The sequence below is a fragment of the Phaethon aethereus genome (assembly GCF_964289735.1).
Source record: "Phaethon aethereus genome assembly, chromosome: 7".
In the NCBI taxonomy this organism is placed as follows: domain Eukaryota; kingdom Metazoa; phylum Chordata; class Aves; order Phaethontiformes; family Phaethontidae; genus Phaethon; species Phaethon aethereus.
This window is the reverse complement of record NC_138583.1, coordinates 19,311,131-19,335,630: the sequence shown is the minus strand read 5'-3', so window position 1 is coordinate 19,335,630 and position 24,500 is coordinate 19,311,131. Positions and strand designations below refer to the sequence as shown.

At 48.1% G+C, this 24,500-nt stretch overlaps 1 protein-coding gene across 1 annotated transcript in view; it reads left to right on the top strand.

Annotated features, from left to right (window-relative positions):
- Nucleotides 1-10,813: 10,813 nt before the first annotated feature.
- TLL2 (tolloid like 2) overlaps nt 10,814-24,500 on the top strand; it is a gene marked incomplete at its 5' end in the record, with an annotated part of 95,974 nt that continues 82,287 nt past the window's right edge. Inside the window, one exon of the mRNA XM_082001977.1 lies at nt 10,814-10,964. Coding sequence (XP_081858103.1) covers nt 10,814-10,964 — 151 coding nt within the window. The remainder of the gene's footprint in view (nt 10,965-24,500) is intronic.

Sequence of the window (24,500 nt, the reverse complement as noted above, 5' to 3'; positions counted from 1 at the left end):
CTGTATTTAGCTAGAAATATTCTGAATGTGTTTGTGACAGATTTGAGAGCCAGTCAGCTTGATTTTTTTTTTTTTTTAAGGCATCAGCCACATAGGAATGCTTTCATCCGTGTGGCTGTCTGAATGTCTGAAATAAGAGCACCTGCCATGGAGAAGGCAACTTCCCGAATTAAAAAATGAGCGAAGTGTTCGTCTTGATTAGCACTGTATTGTCTCTATGTAAAATAAAGTACTGATAATGCAGTAGCCACAACAAGAAAAAAACGTGCTTTGGCAGGGTCAGGTTGGAGCCTGGGGGAACTGTACTGATAGGTAACAGTGAGAAGCAATGCAGCCTGCTGTATATGGCTTCTGAAAAGTATTTGAGCTTTCAGCACTGATTTCCCTGGCCAATTTTAACCAGTCTGTCAGAAAATAATTAAGTTTTGCTGCAAGTGAATGGTTGGTGTCTGTAGCCGAACACTCTGCCATTTAACAGAAGATTTTTTTTTTTTTTTTTTAAGGTACAGGCTGATTTTAAGATGAGCTTATAAACTGGGTCAACAGTTAGTTTTCCCTTGTTCCAAAACATGGAGACTTAAAGCAAAGAATGGTTTTTGTACTAGTTCTTGCTTGTGCCTACAGCTGTGGGAAGCCCTCTTTTCATCCATGTTCTTCTAAATCTGAAGAGAGAAGCCATTATCGCCACACAATAAATACATTAAGTACTCCATCAAGATATAAGTTTTTTAAAGGGAATATTTGGATAATGGGTCTGTTTCTCTATTTAGAGCACTGCTATGTGATTAGTCTATCAGAAATGTCACTAAACCATTTGTGAATCTCATTTAATCACTTTTTAATGCCACAGAATAGTGGGCTGCCTACTTGCTTTCTCTATCCTCTGGCATTATTAGCTTTCGCATATCCAGGTAGGATTGTATAGCTTTTAAAGTGACATTGAAAAGATACTTACTGCACAGGCATTGCTTTTGTTTCTGCAAGCACGTTCCTCTGGAGAAGTACTGTGTTTAAATAATTGACATTTTTATACTTCCACCTTAGCACGTAAGTTGGGGGTTTGCTTTGTTTTCCCCCTTCCTCTTGGTTTCTGAAGGAGTGCAAAATGTGACCAGTTTTCAACAGCTTGTCTTTATGGTTGCTGTTTGGGGCAAGGCTATTTATTTGCCCCCCAAAAAACTGTGGATATAACTTGAACCATCTTGCTTAATAGAATTTGGAAGCTCTCTGCTTAGATGATGTAGTCCTTCCTCTTTTATGGAAGAAATAAAGATCTTACAGCCAACACTTCTTTCCATGATCATTTCTTAGGAGTTTCTGGTTCTTGAATTCAAGCTTTTTGATAACTCTTCAGCTGGCCACTCAGTGCTTCTCTTTCCACTTCTGATACAGAGGCCAGAGAATTGGGTAAGTAATTGTGGAGCAATAGCCAGTCTTGATCAAATGTTTTAGATAAACAAAAGCATAAATCTTTCTGATGGAGGCAGAGTGCGTATAGAAAACACCTCTGGTACTTCACGTATGAAAAGTGATGAATGCTGGATTGGAGATAATGGAGACTGCAGATAAACACTACGTTACGCTCTTTTTTGATATCTGAATGTTTTGAAGCAACAGTGTCTATTGATTCTTTTCCAGAATTACATTCCGAAGTGTCTAAAGGGCACACAATTAAACTGTTTTCTGCATGACAGTCTAGGTGTATTTCTTTAACAAGTTTCAGGTTAAAAAAAAAAACCACACTTTTGCTGCTAAAACTGGGTAAAGTTGATAGCACATTCTTATCACTGCCATTACTGCAGAGGGAGCACAAATGAGAAAGTTGCATTTTGCTCTGGCTTCAGCATCACCAGCATCTAGCCAAATTTGCCCAATTAAGTGTGTGTGTGTGTATATATATATATATACACATCTTCACCGAAGACAGTAAAATTGTGTAACTGTGAGTGCATCAGCAATTTCTCCACTGGAATGTGTCCAAAAAGCATAAGCTCAGGAAAAAACAAGTATCCTCTTCAGTTTGTGGAGAAGTAAACTGAATAGTCTGAGCCAGAGTTGAGAGGTCCTCTTACCTTGAATGAATTCGTAGCTGTGGCTTGTGGTTCATTTTAAGAGTTGGTTGGAACCGTAGGTTGGAGGAGCGTTCCACTTTTTGATACCTTGGATCTTTCTGGCTAAATGCACCGTGGTAGCGGCAGCCTTGCGATGGCTGTTGGCACCGCTGCTGTCTAAAGCAAGTGTCTCTTGCCAGGGTTAGCACTGCAGTCACGAAAGCCCCTGCTGTTGTTGGACTTCGGTTGAAATAAGGCCACACTTCAAAGTTTTGAAGTAGCGCATTTATGGCTTGCATTCTTCAGGAGCATCTTTTATTTAAAATTTAAAAAAAAAAAAAAAAAAAAAAAGCTTTGGTGCCATGTGTTTTCCAAAGCCTTGCAAAGGAACATTTGCTTTTTGCTAAATAGCTTCAGTGAGAAAATTCTCCTGCTTTTCTGAGGAGACGTTTGCATGCGAGTTCTACAGGTAGTTCCTCACATCTCAGTTTTCTCCAGGAGGTGCTTTATCACTTGGGGAAGGGCTGTTACAGTCTTTACTTTTATAACGAGTTCTGTGGTTCTGAGATTTGTCTTCAATTTTTGGGTTATGGCACTGGGGGGGGAGCAGAGAGGGGAGAGCCCATGAATCTAGAAGGCAGTTTCAGTAAATCCAGGCAGTTCTTGGAGAGAATCACTTTAAAGGACAGGAACTCAATTGGGGAAAAAGATAAGAAAAAGTTGTTTTATCTGGTGGACTGACCTACCCAAAGGCAGGCCTCTGGAGACAAATTTGCTGTTACAGTATGGTTTGCCCGCAGCCCCGTAACAGTTACAGCCTGTTTTTTTCATCAGGGCATTTGCCATGGTGCAAGGCTTTTGCAATAACCCAAGGATTCATCTGTCGTGAGCAAGGGAGATGATGTTAGTTGCTACCAGCATTTTTGGCTTGTTCATAGGTTAATTTTCTTGCCTGCTCCTGGTAATGCAATACAGAACAATATGTCAAATATCTCTGGAGGTTTTACCATGCTGAGGCTTCATTTTTATGAAAACCAAACCCATAGGAACTTTTGTTATGTTCTAGACAGAAGATCTTCAAGACTTCAGGCTTGGAGCATTCCAAAACATAACTATACAAGTTCATCCTTATCCTTCAGCTGGCACTGCGTGACTACAGCATTCCAGAAGATACATACAGCTTTAGAATTGGAGAGTTTATGTGCAGTAAACAACATACCTAATTTTACAGACCTGTTATTTTAGGGTTATCTCTTCTAATGTTGTGAGACTTGCTTACCCGGGTGATGCAGTAGTTACCTTGATAGATTCCAGTTCACCAAAGCATAGACCTAAGCCCTACAAACTTGAAATGCTATGCTGAGTCTGGGACAAAAAGTCTCCAGTAGTTCTGTCTAACAAGCTGACCAACCTAGAAAAACATGCTACGGTTCGGCACCACGCTGTGATATTTTTTTTTTTCCCTGAAGGATGCGTGTCGCAAGCTTTTACTTGGTTTCTGAAAAGTTTTTTGAGAGCTATAGTAGTTAATTGTTTCCGAGAAGTTTCCAAACACGGTTGAGAACATCATGCGATACTGAACTCAAGGAAGCTTTTGTGGCTGCTCATTCTCATTTCCCAAAGGTTTGTCTCAGGAATTTTGGAGTTGTGTGGTATATTAAAGCGCTAGACAAGGCACGGTGGTTTTATGGGCTACTAGCGATGCAGTGCTCTCTCTGAGTTCATTTTATGCTATTTTTTCATTCTGAATCACTAGTCTTGGTTTAGCTGTACCATTTTATTGGGCTGAGGAGAATGGATTGTGTTATTAGCTTAGCATGAGGTTTTTCGTGTTTTGCTACGGAGGAGTAGCTACAAGAATGGGATGGAAATTTTCTCCTCATTTCCCTTCTAACGTCTGTCCAGAAGTTGGCAGGTGAATTAGTGCACATTACCTACTGTTTTAAAAAGAGATCTGACAGCTTTAGAGACAGGGACCCGTTTACCTGCAATAACTGGAGACTCTTATACTAAAATGTTGAAGAGATGCTATTAGGTTACTGAAGTTCTGCATTTTGGCTCTGCGGAACCATTTTTAGTAATTTGAATTGCTTAGCTGAAAGTTGATTTTTGTTGAGAATATTTTTTTTTCTGGTTTATCTCACTGCCAGAAAGTGATCGAACGCCCACCTTTGTCTGAATCTGAAATGTACCACATTTTTTATGATATGTATAGCAAAATAAATAATGAAAAAGGAAATATTCCTAGTTTTAGCAATCTAAAGAGTGACATGTAAGATGAACCTATTTTAAAATATTGCTTGCCTAACGAAAGGAAATACCTGCATGTTCTCTGCCATAGCCAGGTGTGTGGTTTGGATGAAGGATGTTACTACGGATAAATCTACGTACAGAAATCCTGGGCAGAAACTGCGATGGGGAAGATTCTCTAAGGCATTTCTCCATGAAGCAGCCATCTCTGCTTTTTTAAGAGATTCATTAAATTCTAGCTGCTGCTTCCAAACATCCTAGACTCGGGTAGCGTACGCTACCAGCCTCTGTAACGGAAGCCTGCGAGTGAACAGGTAGATGCAACTACCTCATCTTTGTCTCGCAGCAGAGGCATGGAGAAATGTTTTTCCTTTCCCAGATCCATCCCTTTAGGGAAAGAGAAAAAAATTATTTAAGAGATGGACTTTTGTCCTACGGCAAAAAAATATTTGTGGAAGTCCAGTGGATTCACCTTTCCGGATTTTGAACTGGCAGATGCTTTTCCAAAGGTGTTCCCATGCCCTCCTGCTTAACCTTTCGCCAAAACCACCAGCTTTGCTCAATGCTTTCCAAGCACAGCTGACTCCTGTATGAACCCTGAGGATGGATTTTCAGTGAAGTAATGAAACATCGGTTTCGCATGCCTTAGTTTGGGAACCAGTGGTCAAGCCAAAATTCATACTTCAGATAAGACAGATTTCTCTCCCTGGCTCCCACAGCTTGCCTCTGACTACAGCTCAGAAGCACCCAGAAGTAGCATGTTTTTCCTCAGACAGTCCAAGGATTGCAGTAATGATGGGAAAAACATTTGGTGCTTTTTTAGATGGGATGACTTAAAATCCTGTCTGGTGCAACTTTGGTGAACAAAAAGGAATTTTCCAAGCAGGGGTTACTTACTCCTAGCTTCCCAAGTGTCACTGCTTGTGTATAACAGGGCTACGTTGTTAAATGTGTGTTGAGTTGTTAATGCGTGTGTGCCTGTGAGTGCGGTGAGCTCTCTGTACAGTGGATTTCAGAACCCCGGGAACACTCTTAAGCGCGTATGCGTCAGCACCTTTAGAGATTCCTTTGGGGTAGTGAATCGTTAACACTTACAAGAGGTATTTCCTGGGTGGCAATGCAATAAACTTCATAAAAAAACAACCACCCACCCCCAACCTACTGCAGGAGAGACTAAAATGGGTGACGGAAAGAAGAGAGCGCAGGGGTCCATGTTAATTTTACCACCTGGGTATGTCAATGATGGTGGGACAGGCTCCAAGGGAGTAGCGCCTGGGTCACTTGGTTAGAAGATTTGACAGACCCAAGTGTTGGCAAGAGGGAAGAAGCATGTCTTGCGGAAGAACTAACAAATCGGTGGGCGTGTGTGTGTTTTGGCCTCGGGACATGTGTGCAGGGATATTCCATCAGCACTAAGCAGCTCCCACATAGCTTTGCTCATGGATGCTGTTCAGAAAGAGCTGTGTGCATTCTTGCTCAGCGAGGCTTGAAAAGGCGGTGGATTTGATTTGCATGGGTCGGGAAGGAGGGGATTCTGCAAAGGAAAAGGCTGCCTTTGACAGCGATGGATATAGACTGTTTTGTTTTCAGATAGTTAACCGTTGGTCTCACGAGTTGCACTGCCAGCGTGACACTTCACTGGCTGTTTTACCAGCTCCGATGGAAAAAAAAAAACAAACCAAACCTTTCACAGGGCTTTTTACATTCCTTATTTGCACTGATGTGGCACCTGCCAATCAAGATGACATGAACTGATCTAAACACCAGGTAGCAGTCATTACTCTGTGTGCACTGCTTTGGCTGCCAGTTGCAAAATGCCACGATTGTTACTGAGAGCCATTTCTAGAAGGGTCGAGCAGCTCTCATGTTAGGGACTCCAGAGTCTGCTGTAGTGGGGCAACTTTTTTGTTTGTGTGTGGATAACAGTAATAGACTCCTCTGAACTCCCTCCTGGGCTCGTTCTAATTGCACAATTAAGGATCTGCATTGTATTTTGCTCCTTTCCTCTTTCTCCTTCAAAGCTGTAAGATGTCCTCTTATATGTCCATCAATGTCTACAATAGAGCTTCTGTATGCAGAAGAGGCTGGGCTCCCCGACATAGTTTGCTGTCCTGGAAGAGGTTAACAAACAGTTCCCATGTGGTCAGAAGACTTTGTTCTTAGTGGGTGACAGCCCAGATCGCCACGCTGCTGACAAGGGCAGTGCTTGCTCTGCTAATCCACGATGCTGATCAGGGAAGCTGCTGACCCATCCTTGCAAGTGTTCAAGCTTTTATTTTCCAGCTTCCCGTACCCTCAGAAAATAATGCTGCCGGGACCTTCTCTACAGAGTAGAGAGAAGAGAGGACCTAGTGCTGTTATAAGAATTGGGAGTTCTTCTGAGGCACAGAGGGGCAATCAGCCTTTCCTTTTAAAATAAGCACTAGGCTCTGCTCTTTGTCTGACAAAAATCATAGAAAGTAGCAATCTAATGCAGACAAAGTAAAAGTTGTCAGGGTTAGTGTGTATATGAGCAGTATAAAACTCAGGAGATGGATCTAGTTACCGTATTAAGTTTATTCTGATGGGTGTTTGTCTACATTCCTCTTCAAAAACCTACAGTGATGGAAACTCCCTTGGGTTCTTCATGGCAATCTGCTCTAGAGCTTCCCTGTTTTACTGCTAGGAAGTTGCCTAAAACTTAAATATTCCATGGTCCAGCTGATGCTTATTCTTCCTTTACATATTTGAAGAGGGCTACTTTTCCTATGTCCTGTGTGCTGGTCTCAGCTCACGTCTTTGAGTTGTACCTAAAGCCCCTGGTAATCTGCTAAGATGGCAAGAGCGAGAGCAGCAGCAAGATGCTTCTATGCCCATGAGGCCCCGAGTTCTAGACTGATTTCCAAAATTACTATTTCTTTCATTGTTTCTGTTCAGGACACTCATGAATGGATGGGTCAGCTGTATTTCAAATCTTCACGAGTTTGGTACTCATTTAGGGCTCTTGTTCGAAGTTCCCATATTCTTTAGGCTTGATGTCAACAGGTGCATTTGGTGTTACAGACACAGTTTGGGGACCATCAGTAAGGAGTGAAGGGCAAAGAGTTTGGAATGAGCATCCTCAGGGAAAGCAAAGGAGCGGGCAGCTGGCTTGCTATCCAGCATTAGCAGGAAGCCCTAGTCACAACCTTGGCTCGTCCATTGAAATGTGTTCTTTTTATTCCTCATTTTGCCTCATTTTGCCAAAATTGGTACAGCAAAAGGGTGTTTCATTCTTCCAGTGAAAATCTGAGAACTTTCCCATGCATGTTTTCTCTTCCTACCCTGTGAGTGACGGCCCCTGGAGTAGCCTGGGACTTTCCCTCAAGGGTGACCCAGACTCCCCCACCTGCCGATCCCTGTCCTTCAGATTTCTCCTCTGATCCTTTGGGACCTGCTTCGAAGCACAAAGTGGAGGAAATGCAACGTGTCTTCTGCTCAGCTATTGCCCAAACTACTGGTGTTAAAGGCTGAATGTGGGTCTTGGGCATTGGCGTGGACCAGCTGCTGCATTTGCTTGGGCCACAGAAATAAATGGCCACCTTGTTCCATCTCGCATCACAGTTCAAAAGAAAACAAGAAAGATTCTGAGGTGTTGGTGGATACCTGACTGCCACCACCTTGAGTACAGCCCCCAGAAAATGTGGATTAGATGGAAAAACATTGGTGTTAGAAGTTTTTCTCGGGGTATTTTTTTTTGTGCAGAGGGTAGGATCACATCCATCGTGCACGAAAATGTCTCATGCTATAAATATTTTTCAAGTGCCCTTACTGTAATGTCTTGTACCTCGCTGGCAGTTGTTTACATGACATCTGTTTTTTTAATCTTTCTTGACCTCTCATGTGGGTGCGGTGGGTTGACCCTGGCTGGACGCCAGGTGCCCCCTAAAGCCACCCTGTCACTGCCCTCCTCAGCTGGGCAGGAGAGAGAAAATACAGTGAAAGGCTCGTGGGTCGAGGCAAGGACAGGGAGAGATCCCTCAGCAATTACTGTCAGGGGCAAAACAGACTCAACTCGGGGAAATTAGTTTAATTTATTGCCAATTAAATCAGAGTATGGTAATGAGAAATAAAGCAAATCTTAAAAAAACCAACAACATTCCCCCCACCCCCCCTTCCTTCCAGGCTCAACTTTACCCTGATTTACTCTCCCTCCTCCCCGCAAGCGGCGCAGGGGGACGGGGAATGGGGGCTGTGGTCAGTTCAACACACGCTGTCTCTGCCGCTCCTTCCTCCTCAGGGGAGGACTCCTCACACTCACAGTCCTTCCCACGGGCTGCAGTTCTTCATGAGCTGCTCCAGCCTGGGTCCCCCCACGGGGCCACAAGTCCTGCCAGCAAACCTGCTCCAGCCGGGGCTCCTCTCTCTCCCCACGGGGCCACAGATCCTGCCAGGAACCGGATCCAGTACGGGCTGCCCACGGAGTCACGGCCTCCTTCGGGCATCCCCCTGCTCCGGCGTGGGGCCTTCCCCGGGTGCGGGTGCAGATCTGCTCCCCCGTGGAGCTCCATGGCCGCAGGGGCACAGCCGGCTTCCCCGGGGGCTGCCGGGGAACCTCTGCTCCGGTGCCTGGACCCCCCCTGCCCCTGGGGTCTGCAGGGCTGTTTCTCTCCTATTCTCACTCCTCTCTTCAGCTGAAGTTGCTGTTGGTGCTACCACCATCACTGATGGGCTCGGCCCTGGCCAGCGGCAGGTCCCTCTTGTAGCCGGCTGGCACTGGCTCTATCAGACACAGGGGAAGCTTCTGGCAGCTTCTCACAGAAGCCGCCCCTGTAGCCCCCCTGCTACCAAAACCTCGCCACACAAACCCAATAGAGTGGACTGTGTCTCCTCAGTGCTGTGTGTTACAGAAGATGGGTGGAGAACCTGATGCTTGGGCTGGAAAGTGGGTAACTCGTGCCAGCCCCCCCTTCCAGTGGGAGAGAGTCTCCTCTGCGCTCCCCAGTCAGCTGTTTGTCTTTACCCAACTGGCTTTTCACCAGCTGTAGAAAACTCTAGTGTGTTCGATCAGCAGAGCTTTTGACCCTGGTCTTCATGCCAGGGTTTGATGTAGCCTTTTTGGCCTCTGTGAAAGTTTGGAGAGGATGTTAATTTCCAGACTTTATCTCTTCTGGGAAGCCAATATTAAGGGGTGGGGGGAAAGGCAGGAACGGTTTGCTGTAGCCTGCATGGCTGCTGAGGGGATGCCTGAACCGTGTCGTGCCTTTTCGTGCTCGGGTGTCATTCATTGCTGTAGACTAGAAGAGAAGTGACAAATTCACGGATAGCTGGTGGCAATTCATCATCTGTCTGAGTGAAGGGAGGGTGTGGAGCCGGTGCTGTAACGGGAAACACTGCTTGAAGTTCCTGCTGTGGGAGCTTGGAAGTACGTGGTTGAAGGAGCAAAGAGTTATGGCATGGGGAGATGGTGGTACACACGTTCACCGTGGACATCTCCCACTGAGCTTGAACGCTTGTCAGCTCTCCTCTGCTCACCAGTATAGCGTCCGTACTGCCTTTGCCTAATGCTGCTGCGTCTGTTGAGCGGCATGAGGATAGGTGAGCGACCTGTAACTACTGCTGCAGCCTCTTGTTTGAGCAGCGGCTGCCCTATGTAGTGTTGAATTCATATGGAAGCACCGGGGTGGCCCTTGTGAGATGGTCTTAAGTCTCTTCAGCACCCAGTGATGTAGCTTTGGATGTCTGTCCTTCACCAGCACAGTCACTGTGTAAGTAGCAGAGACATCCCACCTGGGTGGCCTACCTCCATCACAAGCCAGCAGCCCTAAAGTATGATCCTTTCCCATGTGTTACCCCATGCTCTGCTCCTAAAGAAGTCTGAGATACCGTTCAACCTTGGGCAGCTGGTGTCCACCAGCTCAGATACCACGCTGTAAATTTTGCTGCAGTAAATTTTGTCGCACACAACCCATCTGCTTGATTTCCCAGGCCTCGCTGCATACGGATCATCCCAAAGCCCAGATCTCCAATAAAACAGCCCAGTTGCCCCTGAAAGCTGCGAAAAAGCGGGTGAGAGGGATAGATGTACACCTGGATGTTTGTCCCGTCCTTCTTAATTTCTTCCATTCTTTAGCTTGGGTTTTTGTTGTTTGTTCCCCCCCAATTTTTCTCCATCTGTGGTCTCACAACTCCATTTACGCAGGGATTTTTACAGCTGCGATGCGAAATACTGCTTCTCCCGGCGGCGGATGAGCTATTTCTTCTCGGCTGCCCCTGAAGTGACGAATACTTCGAGGGGGAATATTTATTATTATTATTAATGATAAAATTATTAATAATAATGATAATTATTGTTATATCCGAGCTTTTATCGCTCAAGAGCGCCAACGGGGAGAGGGAGCGGGCGGGGCGGAAGCGCGGGCGCAGTCGTGATTGGCTGGCCGTGCCTTGAGTGACAGCGGCGGTGCCCCCCGCGGCAGCGACGGCGGGGCCGCCGCCGCCTCCGCCTCGCAGTGCCCGCAGCCCGGGCAGCCGTGCCGTCCCTCACCGCCGCTATGGGCCGCGGGGTCGTCCCGCTCCGTCGCTTGTTGCTATCGTTGTTACTTCTACCGACCGCGGAGACGGGCGGAGGGGGAGCCGCCTTAACGGTGGGGGAACCGGAGACGGTGGAGGAGCTGATGGAGTACCGCGACCCGTGCAAAGCCGGTAGGGGAGCGGGCGGGCTGTAACTCCGGGAGAAAGTTTGTAAGCACGGCGGTGGCGGACAGGTGTCCCGGCGTAAAGCGCTGCTCGGTACCCGGGTGCCGCCCGGGACCCCGTGGCGGGACCGGCCCCGGGCTTACCTGGCCGCGGCGGGGAGCTCCCCGGTCGGGAGCCGCCTCGGCATCCCGCTGCCTTCCCAAACCCCAGCGAGCTCCCCCCGCTGCCCGCTGTCCCGCCGGCGCGGGGAGGGTTTGCTTGGTCCCCCGGCCTGCGCCTCCGCAGCCCCCGTTCCCTGCGGGTTGCAGCCCCGGGTGGGAGGCTGCGCCTGGGGGTTTTAAAAAAATTATCGCCCGCTCTCCCCATCTCTTCGCTTGCCCACCTGCTGTCCGCCCCTCCCACGCGAGATCTCCTCTGCAAAGCCAGGGAAGCGCTCAGCGGCGCTTTGCATTTTGGTGTTGGGGTTTTTTTGGTCAGCTGGTTCCCCCCCCCCCCCCCCCCCCCCGTATAAGCTTTTTCTCTGCATTTTTGCAGCCCGTTGGCAGATGTTCCAACTTGTCCCGGGGTCCGTCCGGCCCGAAGTTGCGGTGCGTGCCCCGCAGCGGCGGGAGCACGCCGGCGCTTGGCGGGCTGGCGCCGGGGCTCTCTCGGGGCGCCCCGGCGGGCGGGGAGCCGGGGTGGGCAACCCCGGGCGCCGGCCCGGCCTCCCGGTGGATCCAGATACTTTCTAGTTGCCTGGAGGCGAGGTACCGCATCCCCCCCACCCCGGGAAGCCGCCAGCTGCTCGCTCCATCCAGTCTTCAGAGTTTTTCGTCCCCGTGTTCGGCTGCGCTCAGCTGTTGTGAGCTCGTTGTAGCCCTTTTCAACCGTTTGATTTCTCCAAGGGCTTTTGTCACCCCTAATGTCTTAATTTGAAGGGAGTATCAGCCCAGGCTTTCTCTTTTGAGGATTGGGTTGTACCCTCGATGTGACTGTGACTCCTTTTGGTTCCAGCTATCAGCGAATGTTGTGGTCTTGTGAATTCCTTCTCTGCTGGGGAACTGGCAACCAGTACCTTGTTAGTCCTGTTCCGTTTACAGATAACTCCGTGCAAAGACTTATTTTCTTAATACTGTAGAAATTGAAAAAAAGGAAGGAGTTTCTTTGTGTTTGGTGTTCTTGGTCTCTCTTTTGAGTTGGGGCTTTGCCCCCCAAAGGCTCTCCTAGCTGTTCCTCAAGTGTCTCTTGGTGATAGCTTCCCACGTTATCAGCCCTCTCCTGACTGCTTTTAGGGGCCTTACAGCCGTATCTGCTCCCATAGACGAGCTCTGTCAAGGCAAAGTCTATCAGAGCTCTTCTGTCTTGCTTAGCCAGTTACTTAACTGGCCTTGTATGTGGGTTGTGTTGTGTAGTGGTGGGTTTTATTCCGAAATTCAACTCAGTCCTCTTCCCTCCACAGAGTATTTTTTGTGCAAAACGTTCCCTTGATCAGTGAGTCATTTGTGATTTGATACACAGTTTGGTGGGGCTTTTTAAATTCTTTGTAATTGGTATGGGTCCCAGCCCACCCAAACATGCTTTACTGTATTTGTGTCTACTTCTCAATGGTAATGAATTAATCTCTTTCCAGTGGAACAAAGCGTTAGTGATATGGCTGTGGTTCAGACCTGGAGAGCTGCAGGTACAGTGCTTTTGGCTTTCCCATCTGAAAATGTATTTTCCTTGCTTCCTCCTCGAAGTATGGCATCCTCTGTGGTGTGCCTCACTTGCGCTTGGGACTGTTGGGTATTACTGTCAGGTCAAGTATGTGGAGGATTAGGAATGCTCCTTTAAGGACAACATAGAGACCATTTACTTTAATTGACTTACCTACATCAGACAGGGAACCTGTGGCAGAAAGGGAAAAAAATCTCCCATCAAAAAATCTACCTGTCATTTACCTGCCTTTGCTGTAAGACCCTTTCTTTCTCCTTCATTCCCCCCATTGCCCAGGCTCTCTACCTCTCACTTCTGCACGTACACAGTGAAGAGCCTGGACTGCGAACGGCAGCCTCCCTTCCTTGTACCTCCTCACCTCCTCTCCTGGTGGGCAGAAAAAACCTATGTGTGTTATTCCTGCCAATTCAATTCAGTTAGAATCAATTTTAGAAATTATCTTTATAGTCTGACTTAGGGTTTGCGTCTAATACTTTTCCAATGTCCTCTTTCCAATAGAGAGGAAGGAGTGAATAAGACCTCTGGAGGTCACACAGTCCTTTTCTGGAGCCCAGGGCCAGGCTGGTGTTTCTGATCTGACAGTGCTGGCACACATCTGCCTGTGGTGGAGGCTACCAGGCAGCTCAGCCCACCATTGCTGTGGCTTTCCTGTTGTCTGACCTGAGGCTCCAGTGCTGCAGTTTGAGTCTGCTTTTCTCCCCCGTCTGCGTGGGTGTGGAGGACCTTCTGCTTTGCTGCAGCCTTTTTCACCAGTGAGCACTGTTACCGGCTTTCTCATGTTTCAGTCGTCTTTTCTACGGACTGCATGACTCTGATCCTTTCAGTCTGCCCTGACTGACTGTCCTTTCTGGCTCTCTGATCCAGTTTCTCTCCATGTAGGCTGTATCAATGTAAGGGCACTCCTCACATGCTACATACCTACCTCTGTGCACCGAATGGCTCCAGTTCTTAAAGTCAGCCCCAAAACAGAGCAAGCAAGACTTTTACTACATGGACCAGTGTTAGACCCTGCCTCTCCTCCTCCCCCTGCCTTGCATTCGCAGCCTTCTCCCTCTTCCAGTGTTAGACTGTTAATACAGCTAAGCAGGTGGTAACTGCTGAAAACACCGTCCAACAGGGTCAGTCGAGCCAAGGTTAACGAATGAAGAGATCCATTTCTGTAAGTGAGAGGTGAAGACACCTCTAATGGAGTTGTCGCTGCAAGACGGGCTGTGCCAGGGCTGTAGCCTAATGCCTACATAGGAAGTCTCTCATACTCTCTTCCTGATGTGCTATAGCAGTGACAAGTCGTCTTAACTTCCTTGGGCCTGAGTTTCTCCACTGGTGGGACAGTGTCAATATTTGTCTAGAAGCATGCCTGGTGAGAGGGCAGTGATTGCAGACCTGCTGTGAAAAGCTCAGGAGGTGCCTGGTATGTTTTGCAAGGGAAAGTTTTTTGATGGCCTGTGGAAACAGAGCTGGCACTGTGAGACTTGTGGTGATGTTTCCATTGCTGTAGGCACGGGCTGTTGTATGCAGGCTCTTAGCCCATTGCGAAGACAAACCGCTGCTCCATTTACGTGTTTTCCAAAGCTGTTAAAACTAGAGTGCTTTACTTCTTTTTTTGCTGCAGGCTAATGGCTGTGACACAGAGGCAGCGATGGGTTTAGATCTGGCAGGTTACAGAATGAAAGCTTGCCAATTCCTCATCCTTGCAGCTCATGCCCTGGGCTTCAGTGCAGATTGTGGATGGTTGATCTGCTAGACTGGGAGCGAAAAGCCTGGCACATGCTCCTCTCTGTTGCGTTAGCTAAGGGTGTAATATTCTCCAGCAGCAGGGCAGGATGGACAGCACCGGGTAACCTCCTAAATCACTGCAGCTACTGAGCTACTGGTATAGACATGTGTCCAGTTACCAGGGCTCATCTGATGGGCCATAACTCCACTGCTGCTCAACCTCTTAACTCCAGCCATCCAGGATTTCCTTTTCCTAATCTGTGGCTGCTTTCCTGCCTTTTCGATAGGGTAGGAAGAGAGGGCAAAATGCCTGAATGGCTGATAAAGGGGCAGCTGAGGCAGGGCTGCACGCCAGTTTGAGTTGCCGGGGAGGTGACCGCACTGACTCTGCGGGGCGGGTTTGGCTGTGTGTTGCGGCAGGTCACTGGAGCTTGTCAAAGGGAACGGTGCAAAGGTTCCTGCCCGGACCTGCTCCGTTATAGATGGAAAAATGTTGTAAGCCTGGAATGTGCTTCGGATAGATCTGCTGCTCAGAGGGTCCCACTAAAGGTACGCAGGCCAGGGTGCCGGTCTGAGGGAGGCTGCCTGCCAGACAGGCAGCGGGAGGAATTGTGGACGCCTGGTAAACAAAACAAGCACATCCTTCTGGGGCTCCTCGGGCAAACCGGAACCAAAGGAATTAAATAGGCTGTAATTAGTTCTGGTAGTTATTTTGGTGCAAGCCTATGTGAACTTTAATTTGAGGTGAAGAGCAGAATCTCTGAGGGTCAAAGTGACCTCTGGAGATGATACAGTCCAACCGAAGTCAGCAAGGGGAGGTGGGAGACATAAATAGGAAGGAGAGCTGGGCACTGAATAATTCGTCCCCTGGATATTTACAGGGTCGGTGACCCGTTCCCTCCAGCAGCAAGCCTGTGATGAGGCTCTTGTCCATTTGCCAAACCAGCAGGTGAGGAGAAAAAGCTGCAGTTCAGTCTCAGCATCTTGGTTCCTGGGTACTTCGGCTGCCAGTGCGGTGCCTCCTGCCCTTTGTGGGCTGGAGGTGCAGTGCTGCTTCCCGAGGCCCGGCGCTTCCCTCGGCAGCTCGTCTTCCAGGGTGGGCTCCTCTGAGGGTGTCCGGTTTTGGAGTCCCCTGTTTCTTGGCACAGTTCTGTCTGCTCTGGCCAGGCAGTTTATTCTTGTGTGACACGTCCTGTGCGTGCCTCAGGTACCCTTCAGAGGGGTTTGCGTTGCTGAGGAGAGCCAGACTGAGGAGGAATTGCATCTAGGCACAAACAAGCCTTGCAAGCAAGTTCAGCTCCTTTCCATGAGACAGAGAGATGGCTTGTGCTCTGGGCTGTGGCTTGCAGAGCTCCTGAGCAGGCAGACCCGGTGTGAGGGGGCTGCGGAGTGGCAGCGGGGCTCTGGCAGGGAGAGGGCACCCGCAGCTGTGCGCTAGTCCCGAGGGATTTTGCAGAGTGCTGGGGATGTGAGCGCAGAAGGGGAAGAACTGAGGCTAGGAGTGGGGGGGGGGGCTGTTAAGGAACTTAGCAGTAGTCCCTTCTCCCCTGTTTCTTCATCACTAGAAGAGTTGTTAGAGAAGCAGTTTGGCAATGACAGAGCAGCTTTTCCTGCTGAACCACTGCTCCTCCGAGGGCGGGTTTGCCCAGTTGCAGGGTGGTACTGCTGTGCATCCCTGTACCTGCTCCACCTGCTGATTTGATCCACCAGCTTCTCAATGACCCACACCAGAGGTCTCGCACCCCAAGTGCTCTCCTGAGAGAAGCTCTCACAGAGATACGTAACTTGTGCTTTGCTGTCATTCATTCCTTCTTGCTCTCCCTCTGTACAGGCACAGCGCCTTTTGTTCCGGAGGCAGCAAATTTTGTTTGGGTTTGTGGTACCAACATCTGAAGTCCCATGCAGATACTTCTGCTTCTTACTGAGGAATTTGCTGTTGGGAACTGAAAGCCTTGAGCAGGGAGTGATCAAATGAGAAAGGGGAGACAGGATCTGTAACGCCCGTGTTGCTTGAATGTTGCTTGGGTTTTGAGTGGGATGTAGGTGCTGTTTTCTCTGTTAGAAGCACAGATCCATCATGTTAGTTGTAGAGGAAGAAGAAAGCTCTCACAAGCAATCACTCCCTTAACGTTTTTTTCCCTGGTAAGTTGCAGAAGGGTTAAATGCTCTAGGAGGAAGTTGACTGAGTCTTTTTGGGTGGTCTAGGAAAGAATGAGAGAACAGACTATTCAGTCTTTAATTTACCTGTTTTGGGGAGGTGACAGCAGTTACAGAACGGAAAACAGGTGGGTGAAGACTACTGGAGACACTTCATCTTTATACACATTCAGTGATACAGCTGTTTGCCATTTGGGAGGCTTTATTTTGCAGTGAGGTAGAGCTGCAGCAGAAGCTTCCTCCTCAAAGGGAAGGTTTAAGGTGGCTTTTATTATAATCCTAGTCAAGCACAAGCTAATGGCTGCAGCTTAAAGGAAGAAATCACCACTAACCGTTTCTTGCAGCTTGAGATTCCCAGGTACAGAAGCTGTTGGCCTGGGGAATTTGAGAGCAAAACCGTATGATCACTGGCAAAGCAGCACTTGAGATCCTGGTCTGAAGTCCTTCCGGTGTTTCTTGGGATCTGACAAAAGCGTGCTCGGTCTTTGGCACTTCCTGGGGTGTGTTGGATCCGCTTGTCCTGCGTCAGGTATAGCACTCAGCGCTAGACCTGTGCCTCGGGATTTAGCAATGGACAGGACAAGGGGTGGACAAACTTAGGCCAGGGGGGCTGTTATTTCCTTAGAGAAGGCTGGTAGGGTGGGGAAGAGTGTTTGGAGTTGTCATTTATACTTATCCACAAAGACCTTGCAGAGCTTTTATTGAACTTTGTAGTCTGGGCGCGTTTCACAGCTGTAGGCTCTTGCCCGTAGCCGGCACAGGTTTGATCAATGAAGACTGCTCGTTCCTCAGGTGTTCTGTGGCATACAACTAGGAAGTCACAGACCCCCAGCCAAAGGCATTCAGAAACTGTGCTGCAAGCCTTTCAGGCTTCAAAAGTCCACAAAGCCAAGGATTTTGATTTGAGGCGCTTTCCACTTATGTAATTATATTCTACCTTCGCAGTCATGCTTGGAGTTTTTCTCCTCCAGTCTTAATGTCCTGTGTAGTGTGTCTGTGCCTTGCTACATGGCTAACCCAAGAACTAGCTGCGTTTTACTGGTAAGCCACCTCTTTCTTGCTGCTAAAATTGTGCCCATGGGTGACTCCCAGGTGTGCGGCTGCTGCCCCAGTCTGAATGGGGAAGAGCTGGGCAACTGCAAACATCTGCCGCAGCACGTTCAGGCTCATGTATTTGTACCTGGGAAATTGCAGGTGTCGTGCCCGATATGCTGGATTTTCCAGCCTGCTTTCTCTAATAAATCAATTTCCTATTTTTTTTTCCACGTTGCCTTTGCTGCAGAGACCCTTGTGCTCTCTGCCTGCTTCCCTCTGTGTTTCCTGCAGATCCATTTTGGGTGGTCCCCCATCTCCCTTTTCCTGAAGCTCTCTTCAATCCCTGCCTGGAAAATTGCTCAAATCCTTCTCTCCCTTCTGCCTCAGGTGTTCTGCACTGCCTCCTCCCCCAGGCTGTGGCTGTGGGGTACCCCGACTCCTCTCCCCCCACAGCAGTAGCTGATGCCGTTCTCCCAGTGGGCAGGAGGTTCCTCCATCCTCGCTCTGCTGAACGGCAGCCCTATGCTATGGCGTGCATTTACCCGCTGTGTGGTGCGTGATGAACCAGTTCTGTGCCATGGGGTTTGCACAGAGGGGCTGCTGTGCCAGCCTCCCCTTGCCCTCAAGAAACCAGAGGGAGATGGTGGGGCTGGCTTCTGTGAATCAGCGTCCGGAGCTGTCTGTGCCAAGGAGATGGTGCTGGGACAGGGGAGGACACTGACCTGATGAGGAGGTCTGTATGCTCTTTCTGGAGACGGGCAGCCTTGGAAGGAAGGGGATGCTGAACGACCTGGTTGTCGTGGATCACTAGTATTGCAGGTGTAAACCTGCAATAAAACTGCTTTCAACTAGTGCTGAAATGTGCTTTTGCTGCTCAGAAAGGACAGATGATTGAATAGAAACTGGCTGTTGTTTTGATTCAGCTCCTAGGTCTTCTGCTTCCCCCCTCTTTGCTGTAGCAGAAACGCTGATCTCCAAGGGCGCATGTACTTTGATGTTCAGATCCACTCTAGCACTTCCTGAACAGGAAGGTTCCCTGTCAATAGAAACTGCTTAAATGTGCAAGGAAGCCCTTGATTAAAGAACTTGCAGTGACTGATTGCTCTTTCTTGGCCAGTTTGTGTCAGCCCAGCTTGGAATGGAGAGAAATGTTTAACTGCGTGTTGAGAAAGAAGCCCACGTGAAACCCCAGCCACTGGTAAATCACCCTCTGGTTTGACTGATACAAATTGTCAGAGACCAGCAGCTGCTGCCGGTCCATGAATCAGCTCAGCTTTAGACCCGAACGGAAATTCACATCCTCTCAAGTCATTTTGTATTCGTGCAAATGTCAGCACCCAAGCAAAAAGCATCTGTTTAACCTTCCCATCCACAAACCCCAAAGCTATTTGCAGAGCAAACCGTACCACAGTGTTATAAGACGCAAGTTCAAGTCTGGTGAGCATTTTATCTCCTCCTGTTGCGAGTTAGTGTTGGAGTATGGTTGAGTCCCTCTGTCTGGTTATTAGAAGCTGGATGATACGGTCCTGGAGGGTGCTGAGAATTACCTTTCTTCAGTCCTCATTTCTTAACTGTGGGGATTGCCCATCTCGCACACCTCATCAGTGCGACTTTGAACTTAGATAGCATTGCCTAGTCAGCACCGTTTTCAGTTGCTCTGAACTTTGGCAAAATTATCTGTCTTGGTTGGTATTTTGCATGCTGAATTTCAGGTGACAGGATACCTGCCGGGGGTTGTTCATTCATTTCTGTGAGCAGAATTTGGAGGAGAGAGATTTATTTACAAGCTGTGCCCTGCCTCCAGCTACTACTGGCTGTGCCTGACAGAAGGGCCTGTTCCTGCTCCAGGGGCAGATGTCTGTGGTGGAAGTAGAGGACCTTCTGCGCTGATGTGCATGTTGACAGGATGCTGTGTGATGAAAATACTGGTTAAGGCATTGGTTTTGCTTTAAAATTCCCCAGATATAAAAACACTTAGATGCACAGGACTTGCAAAGTCAAAATTCCCTCCTCGCTGCAGAAATGCCAGCATTAGGTCTGCTTTGGAGCTTCGATGTAGCAACTTGGGCGTGAAGGTAGACTCAAATGATATGAACTGGAGCTCTGCCTCTCCTCAGCCGCTGTCCTGTGCAACATATCTACCCTGAGACTGCATCACGGGTAACGAAGGGGACTTCTGGCTGCACTGCCCATGTCTCTGTTGCCTCGTTTGCTACCCACTACTCAACTTCTGCAACTGCTGCAGGAGAAGCTTGGATAGCTACATGGCAGAGGTGGTTCAACTGCACTGGAGTCAAGAGGCCCCAGACTGAAAGAAGCAGTTGCTAAATGATCCTGGCCGGCATGGGGGAACCTAACGACGTGTGAGTTAGGTGGTCTTGAAAAGGTTGGAAGTCATGCACCTGCATTTCCCTTACTGAGTATCTTGGGCTGAAGTAAGGCTATTCCTTGGGTGGCCTATTATCAGTAGCTCAAGCTAGGTGTGGACAGGAGAGTGACAAGACAGCAAGGGTCTGCACTTCTTTTATGGAGCTTGTCAGTCGAGCTCCAGGCAGAAGAAAGTGCCGTTCAAAGTTTTGTGCACCTGTGTTCGGGTATATGTGACACCTCAGAGGTCTAGTTCAGGCTTCTGTAGCCACCAGGTCTTGTACCCTGCCATTGTCCAGCCACTCCTTTGTTGGTTTGTCTGCTGCCTGTCCATTCCTGACAAGAATAAGGCACTCACCTAAAAGTGAGTTTTGAGAAGTTTTGGCCACTGGGCCAAGAGCCTTCCAAGTTGTTTGCACAGTGAGACTTTGGGTGCGGGCTGTTTCTTGTGGTCCTACTGCAGCTACTCAGAGGCTCGTAGACCAGTTTGTGTTGTCCCTGCTGGCACCACTGACTGGGGAAGGCAACGATGCTCTGATTCTTGGGGCTGACCTGTCGGGAGGGCTGGATGGTCTGTTGGGCTGGGTTTTTTCAGTGGAGAGAAGCCTGTTATTTGCTGTGCTGTTGATGTTGGAAGTGTATTTTGCTCTGAGCTGCAGCTGGCCTGTGTATCAAGCTGCTGATGTGTTGTGCAGTTGACCGCTGCCTGGATTTAATCTCTAACCTTTGATTGTTCTTGAAAGCATGTTCTAGGGATTGCATTCCCACCCACACTGCTCTTGTGACCCCTTCCATTTCCTGGGTGTCTAAGTACAGAACAGAAAAGATTCATTAACCTGGCAAGTAACCTCTTTATGGGGGAAGTGATTTTTCCGTCACGCTCTGTTAGATCCTATTGATTTCTGGTTTTCCCCTCTTTGGCCTCTTCTGCCATATATTCTCTTCTTTGTCATGCTCCACTAAGAAGGTGATACGTGATATGCTGGGATTTTTTTTTTTTTTTGCTGTTTCCTGGGCAGAGAGTGGGATCTCCTAAGGCCATTGCTCGAGTGCTGAGGTCTCTGCCTTTTCTTGGAAAGCTTTGTTGTCAAGGTAAACTGCTGGTTAGTAATGGGATGTTGATGTGAGGGGTAAAACTTCCTGGCTGCCTTTTTTCTTGTCTTGACATTGAGAAGAGCATTTTCTGTTCTTTTGCCCTCTTTGCCCATTGTACAATCCCTCATCTCCTGGCAGAGGTGAGTTTGCCATGGTGTTTGCAAGCATGCATGAGATGGAGACACTCAAACCATCCAGTGTGCCAGCTCCTCCTGTCCTCCTGGGCAGTGTTGGTGGGTGGATCCTGCTGCTTTTGCGGTGCCTGCGTATTTCATAGCTACACCTCTGCTTGGTCTGAAATGGAAGGAGCTGCCAGGTTTGGGCGGTCCACTGGTTCGTTGTTACAAAGGCAGGCTGTGGCAAGTGTGAAGAGAAGAGGCACGCCCTTGGAGCTGGGTGGGAGGGCATGGGGCTGTCCCGTGTTTCAGGAGGAACAGGACATTCTGTGCAAAATTCCACACAGGGAACGAGGAAAGCGTTTTCTTCCCAATGAGTTCCCCTCCTCCTGTGCACATTTGTGTATTCCTCCCTCTGGAGTGTCATCTTTATGCTAATGCAGCTATTGCAAAGAGAAGATATTACAAAGGTAAATGCTAAATACATGCTCTCTGAGTAGGATACCTGTTTTGAGAAGGCTGTTGCTGTTTTTTAAAGTATTTGATTTTTAGACAGAGCCTTTCTGTGATTCAAGGCAGATATTTCACTAGTTGGAGAAACAGTTCTCCTTCCAAAAGTAAACTTTCAGCTTTCGCATTAATTTCTCAACTTTCATGGTTCTTGCTGAATTCCTCTTCCTTATGTTTGAGTATTTTAGGCTAGTCCTGTGTACAAGTATTGCAATTGGAAAATCAAAGACTTAACATCTAAGGGAGCATTGTTGTTTCTTGTAGACTTCTGTATTGTTACAAGAAGCTGTATTCTGAAGAAGAGATTGGCCTTTGCACTGCCTGTCCTGTTGCTGCTCAAGTTCAGCTGATTGGAATGAGGAGCTCTGCCCAAAAGGAGAAATACAGCTTGCTGTGGCAAAGTTTGTTATCTAGGTTGTCCTAAAGGAAGATGCATGAAGAACAGATCCTGTTAATTTACAAGTATTAGGCTGCACTTTCCCTAAAACAGGCAATTAAGCCCTGAGGTCAGTGAAGGGATATGAGCTCAGTCTGCAGACGAAGCAGACTGGTCCACAGTGAAGTGGAGCGGAGAGCTGTGCTCCTCACTCTCGGCGAAACAGGGCCCGGCTGGCTGGTGCCAGGCTGTTTGGAGGCTTGCTTTCATGGGTCAGTGCACTACGTGGGAGAAGGGGGGAAAAGCTGATGGGAAGTTTTTGTAGGGAAAGAGGGGTGGTCCTTTGGTGAGCGGAGTACACCAGGGAACTCCTGAAGACCTTATGGGATCATAGTCTTTGCTTTCAGTTGTGGGCAGGGGTGGGGAAACAAACCAACAAGCTCAAGGGTCTTAAAATGCATTTGATTCAGCATTTAAAATTGTTTTCCTCATATTGCTTTCAAGGCTTTGAACTTTCAGTTACTGGGTTTTGTTTTTTTGTTTTTTTTTAAAGCTTCCTCGTGTGCTTCATTAGCCCCAAAGACTCCTAACATATCTTGAAAGGAGGAACAGTAATCTGTACGTGATAATGCAGTTGGGATTAGAGATGTTGGAAGGTCTCTTAGCAAAACTGGGAAAGCTGGTGATGTTGCTGTCAGCAGAAGGCGGCACCGTCAAAGGATCCACTGGACGTGGGGCTGGCTAGGGAGGTTTGGGATTCTTTAAAATGTGGTTTGGAAGGATGTGTGCTATCTGGTGTAAATGCTGGGCTGGAGCTTGGTGACTTCTCTCTGCAGGACTGTTTTCAGAATGCCAAAGTGCCCTTTCAGTCAATAAGAAGGCTCAAGGGGTTGTGTTTAGGGGCGTACAGGTCCTCCTTCCCACGTAAGAAGTGGACTTCTTCTCTGCTCCATGGTGCTGCTATGGGATGCAGGCAGCCTCTGCTACCTCGAGGGCTGGCCTGAGGATGCCGTTGTCCTCTGGAGAGAGAAAACGCCGTAACAAGCCATGTCCTGGAGGGGCTGGCGCTGAGGGATGGGGTTGTGTTGCAGGTGGTACCTCTTCTCATTCTTCTGCTGGTGGTGAGACAGAGAGGGTGACAGATACACCAGAAGTCCTGTGCATCCTGGGGCTCTTGTTACTCATTATCAAAAACTTGTCAGCAACCTCCGTTACACTGTCACAAGCCAAGGTCCTGGCGTTGCCTCCATCCCCCTGCCTTGCCCTGAATTTTGCTAACATGCATGAATGCAGAGTCCTGAAATTCAGGTTCATGGTTCCAAAGTTCATGGTCTTGGGAATAAACAAAAAACTATTGTGGTGACTGAGAGCTGGGTACCCCATTAACCCAGAATCATGAATATTTATCATGTTGGATTACAAAAGAACATAGAGACTATATTGTATTTCCTATAACTTTATTTCCATGGCATCGTTTCTTGGCGGGTCACTTCAACGTAAGCTTTGCTTATTTAGTTGCACACTTTAAGCCGATTAACTTTTTACTAATAAAATGTGTGTTGACTCCCTTTGTCCCAGCTCCTGTTTGTTTGTACCTACACTCCTGTGACAAAGAGTCTCAGAGAACTGCTTTAAGCTTTGGCTAAATCTCCCTGCTGGAAGCTTTGAACAGGCTGAATGTGTCTGGGGGTGATTTCAGCCTTGCGTTTTCTCTCTCACTGCCTGGAAGTTGGGCCCTGCAAAGCAAGCTCTTCTGAACAGCCCCCTCCGTTTCTGAAACCATTTGTGGTGCTTTGGAGTTTGGCAGGAATGATCCAACCTGTTATTGTCGCTCTCTGAGCTGGGTCAGAATAAAATGACTAGTGGGGGGAATCAGAGAAGCTTCCCGGCCATGAAGACTGATCTGTGGCTCTGCATGTTCAGTAGGTTCCCAGCTGCTAAGCACATTATTCCCTCTCTGCTTACATACCTTGCCCTGTCATTCAGTGCCCAACATACTGCGTGTTTCACTGTGACTTCTCTCTAGGAACATCCCAGAGAGATGATTATGTCCTCCTGTTTTATTAAAGATGCTCTATAAAAATCTTCCTTTTCCACCAAAGGTAGTTCAGACCAGAATTTTAAAGTTAGTTGGGAGCCTAAAAGTATGGATAAGCGCTTGGAAAATACTTTCTAAAGGCCTTTTATATATCTGCTCATTTGTGTTTGGAGCTTTGCTAAAGCTAAAATGATCCCTTAGAAATGTCCTGTTAATACTTAAGAATGGCCGATCTGCCTCCAGACAAACTCAGTAGCCTGTTTCCATTGGGCCAGCAGCAAATCCCAAGGGAGGTGTAGAAAAGCAGGGCAGAACAGAGCAATACATCCAAAAAGTCTCCCTGACCGTAGTAGACTCCACAGTCCCTGAGCCAGTGATGGTTCATTGTCTTCAGTGATCTTGGATAGATTTGTCTTCCATCTGCTTTCTTTTTGACC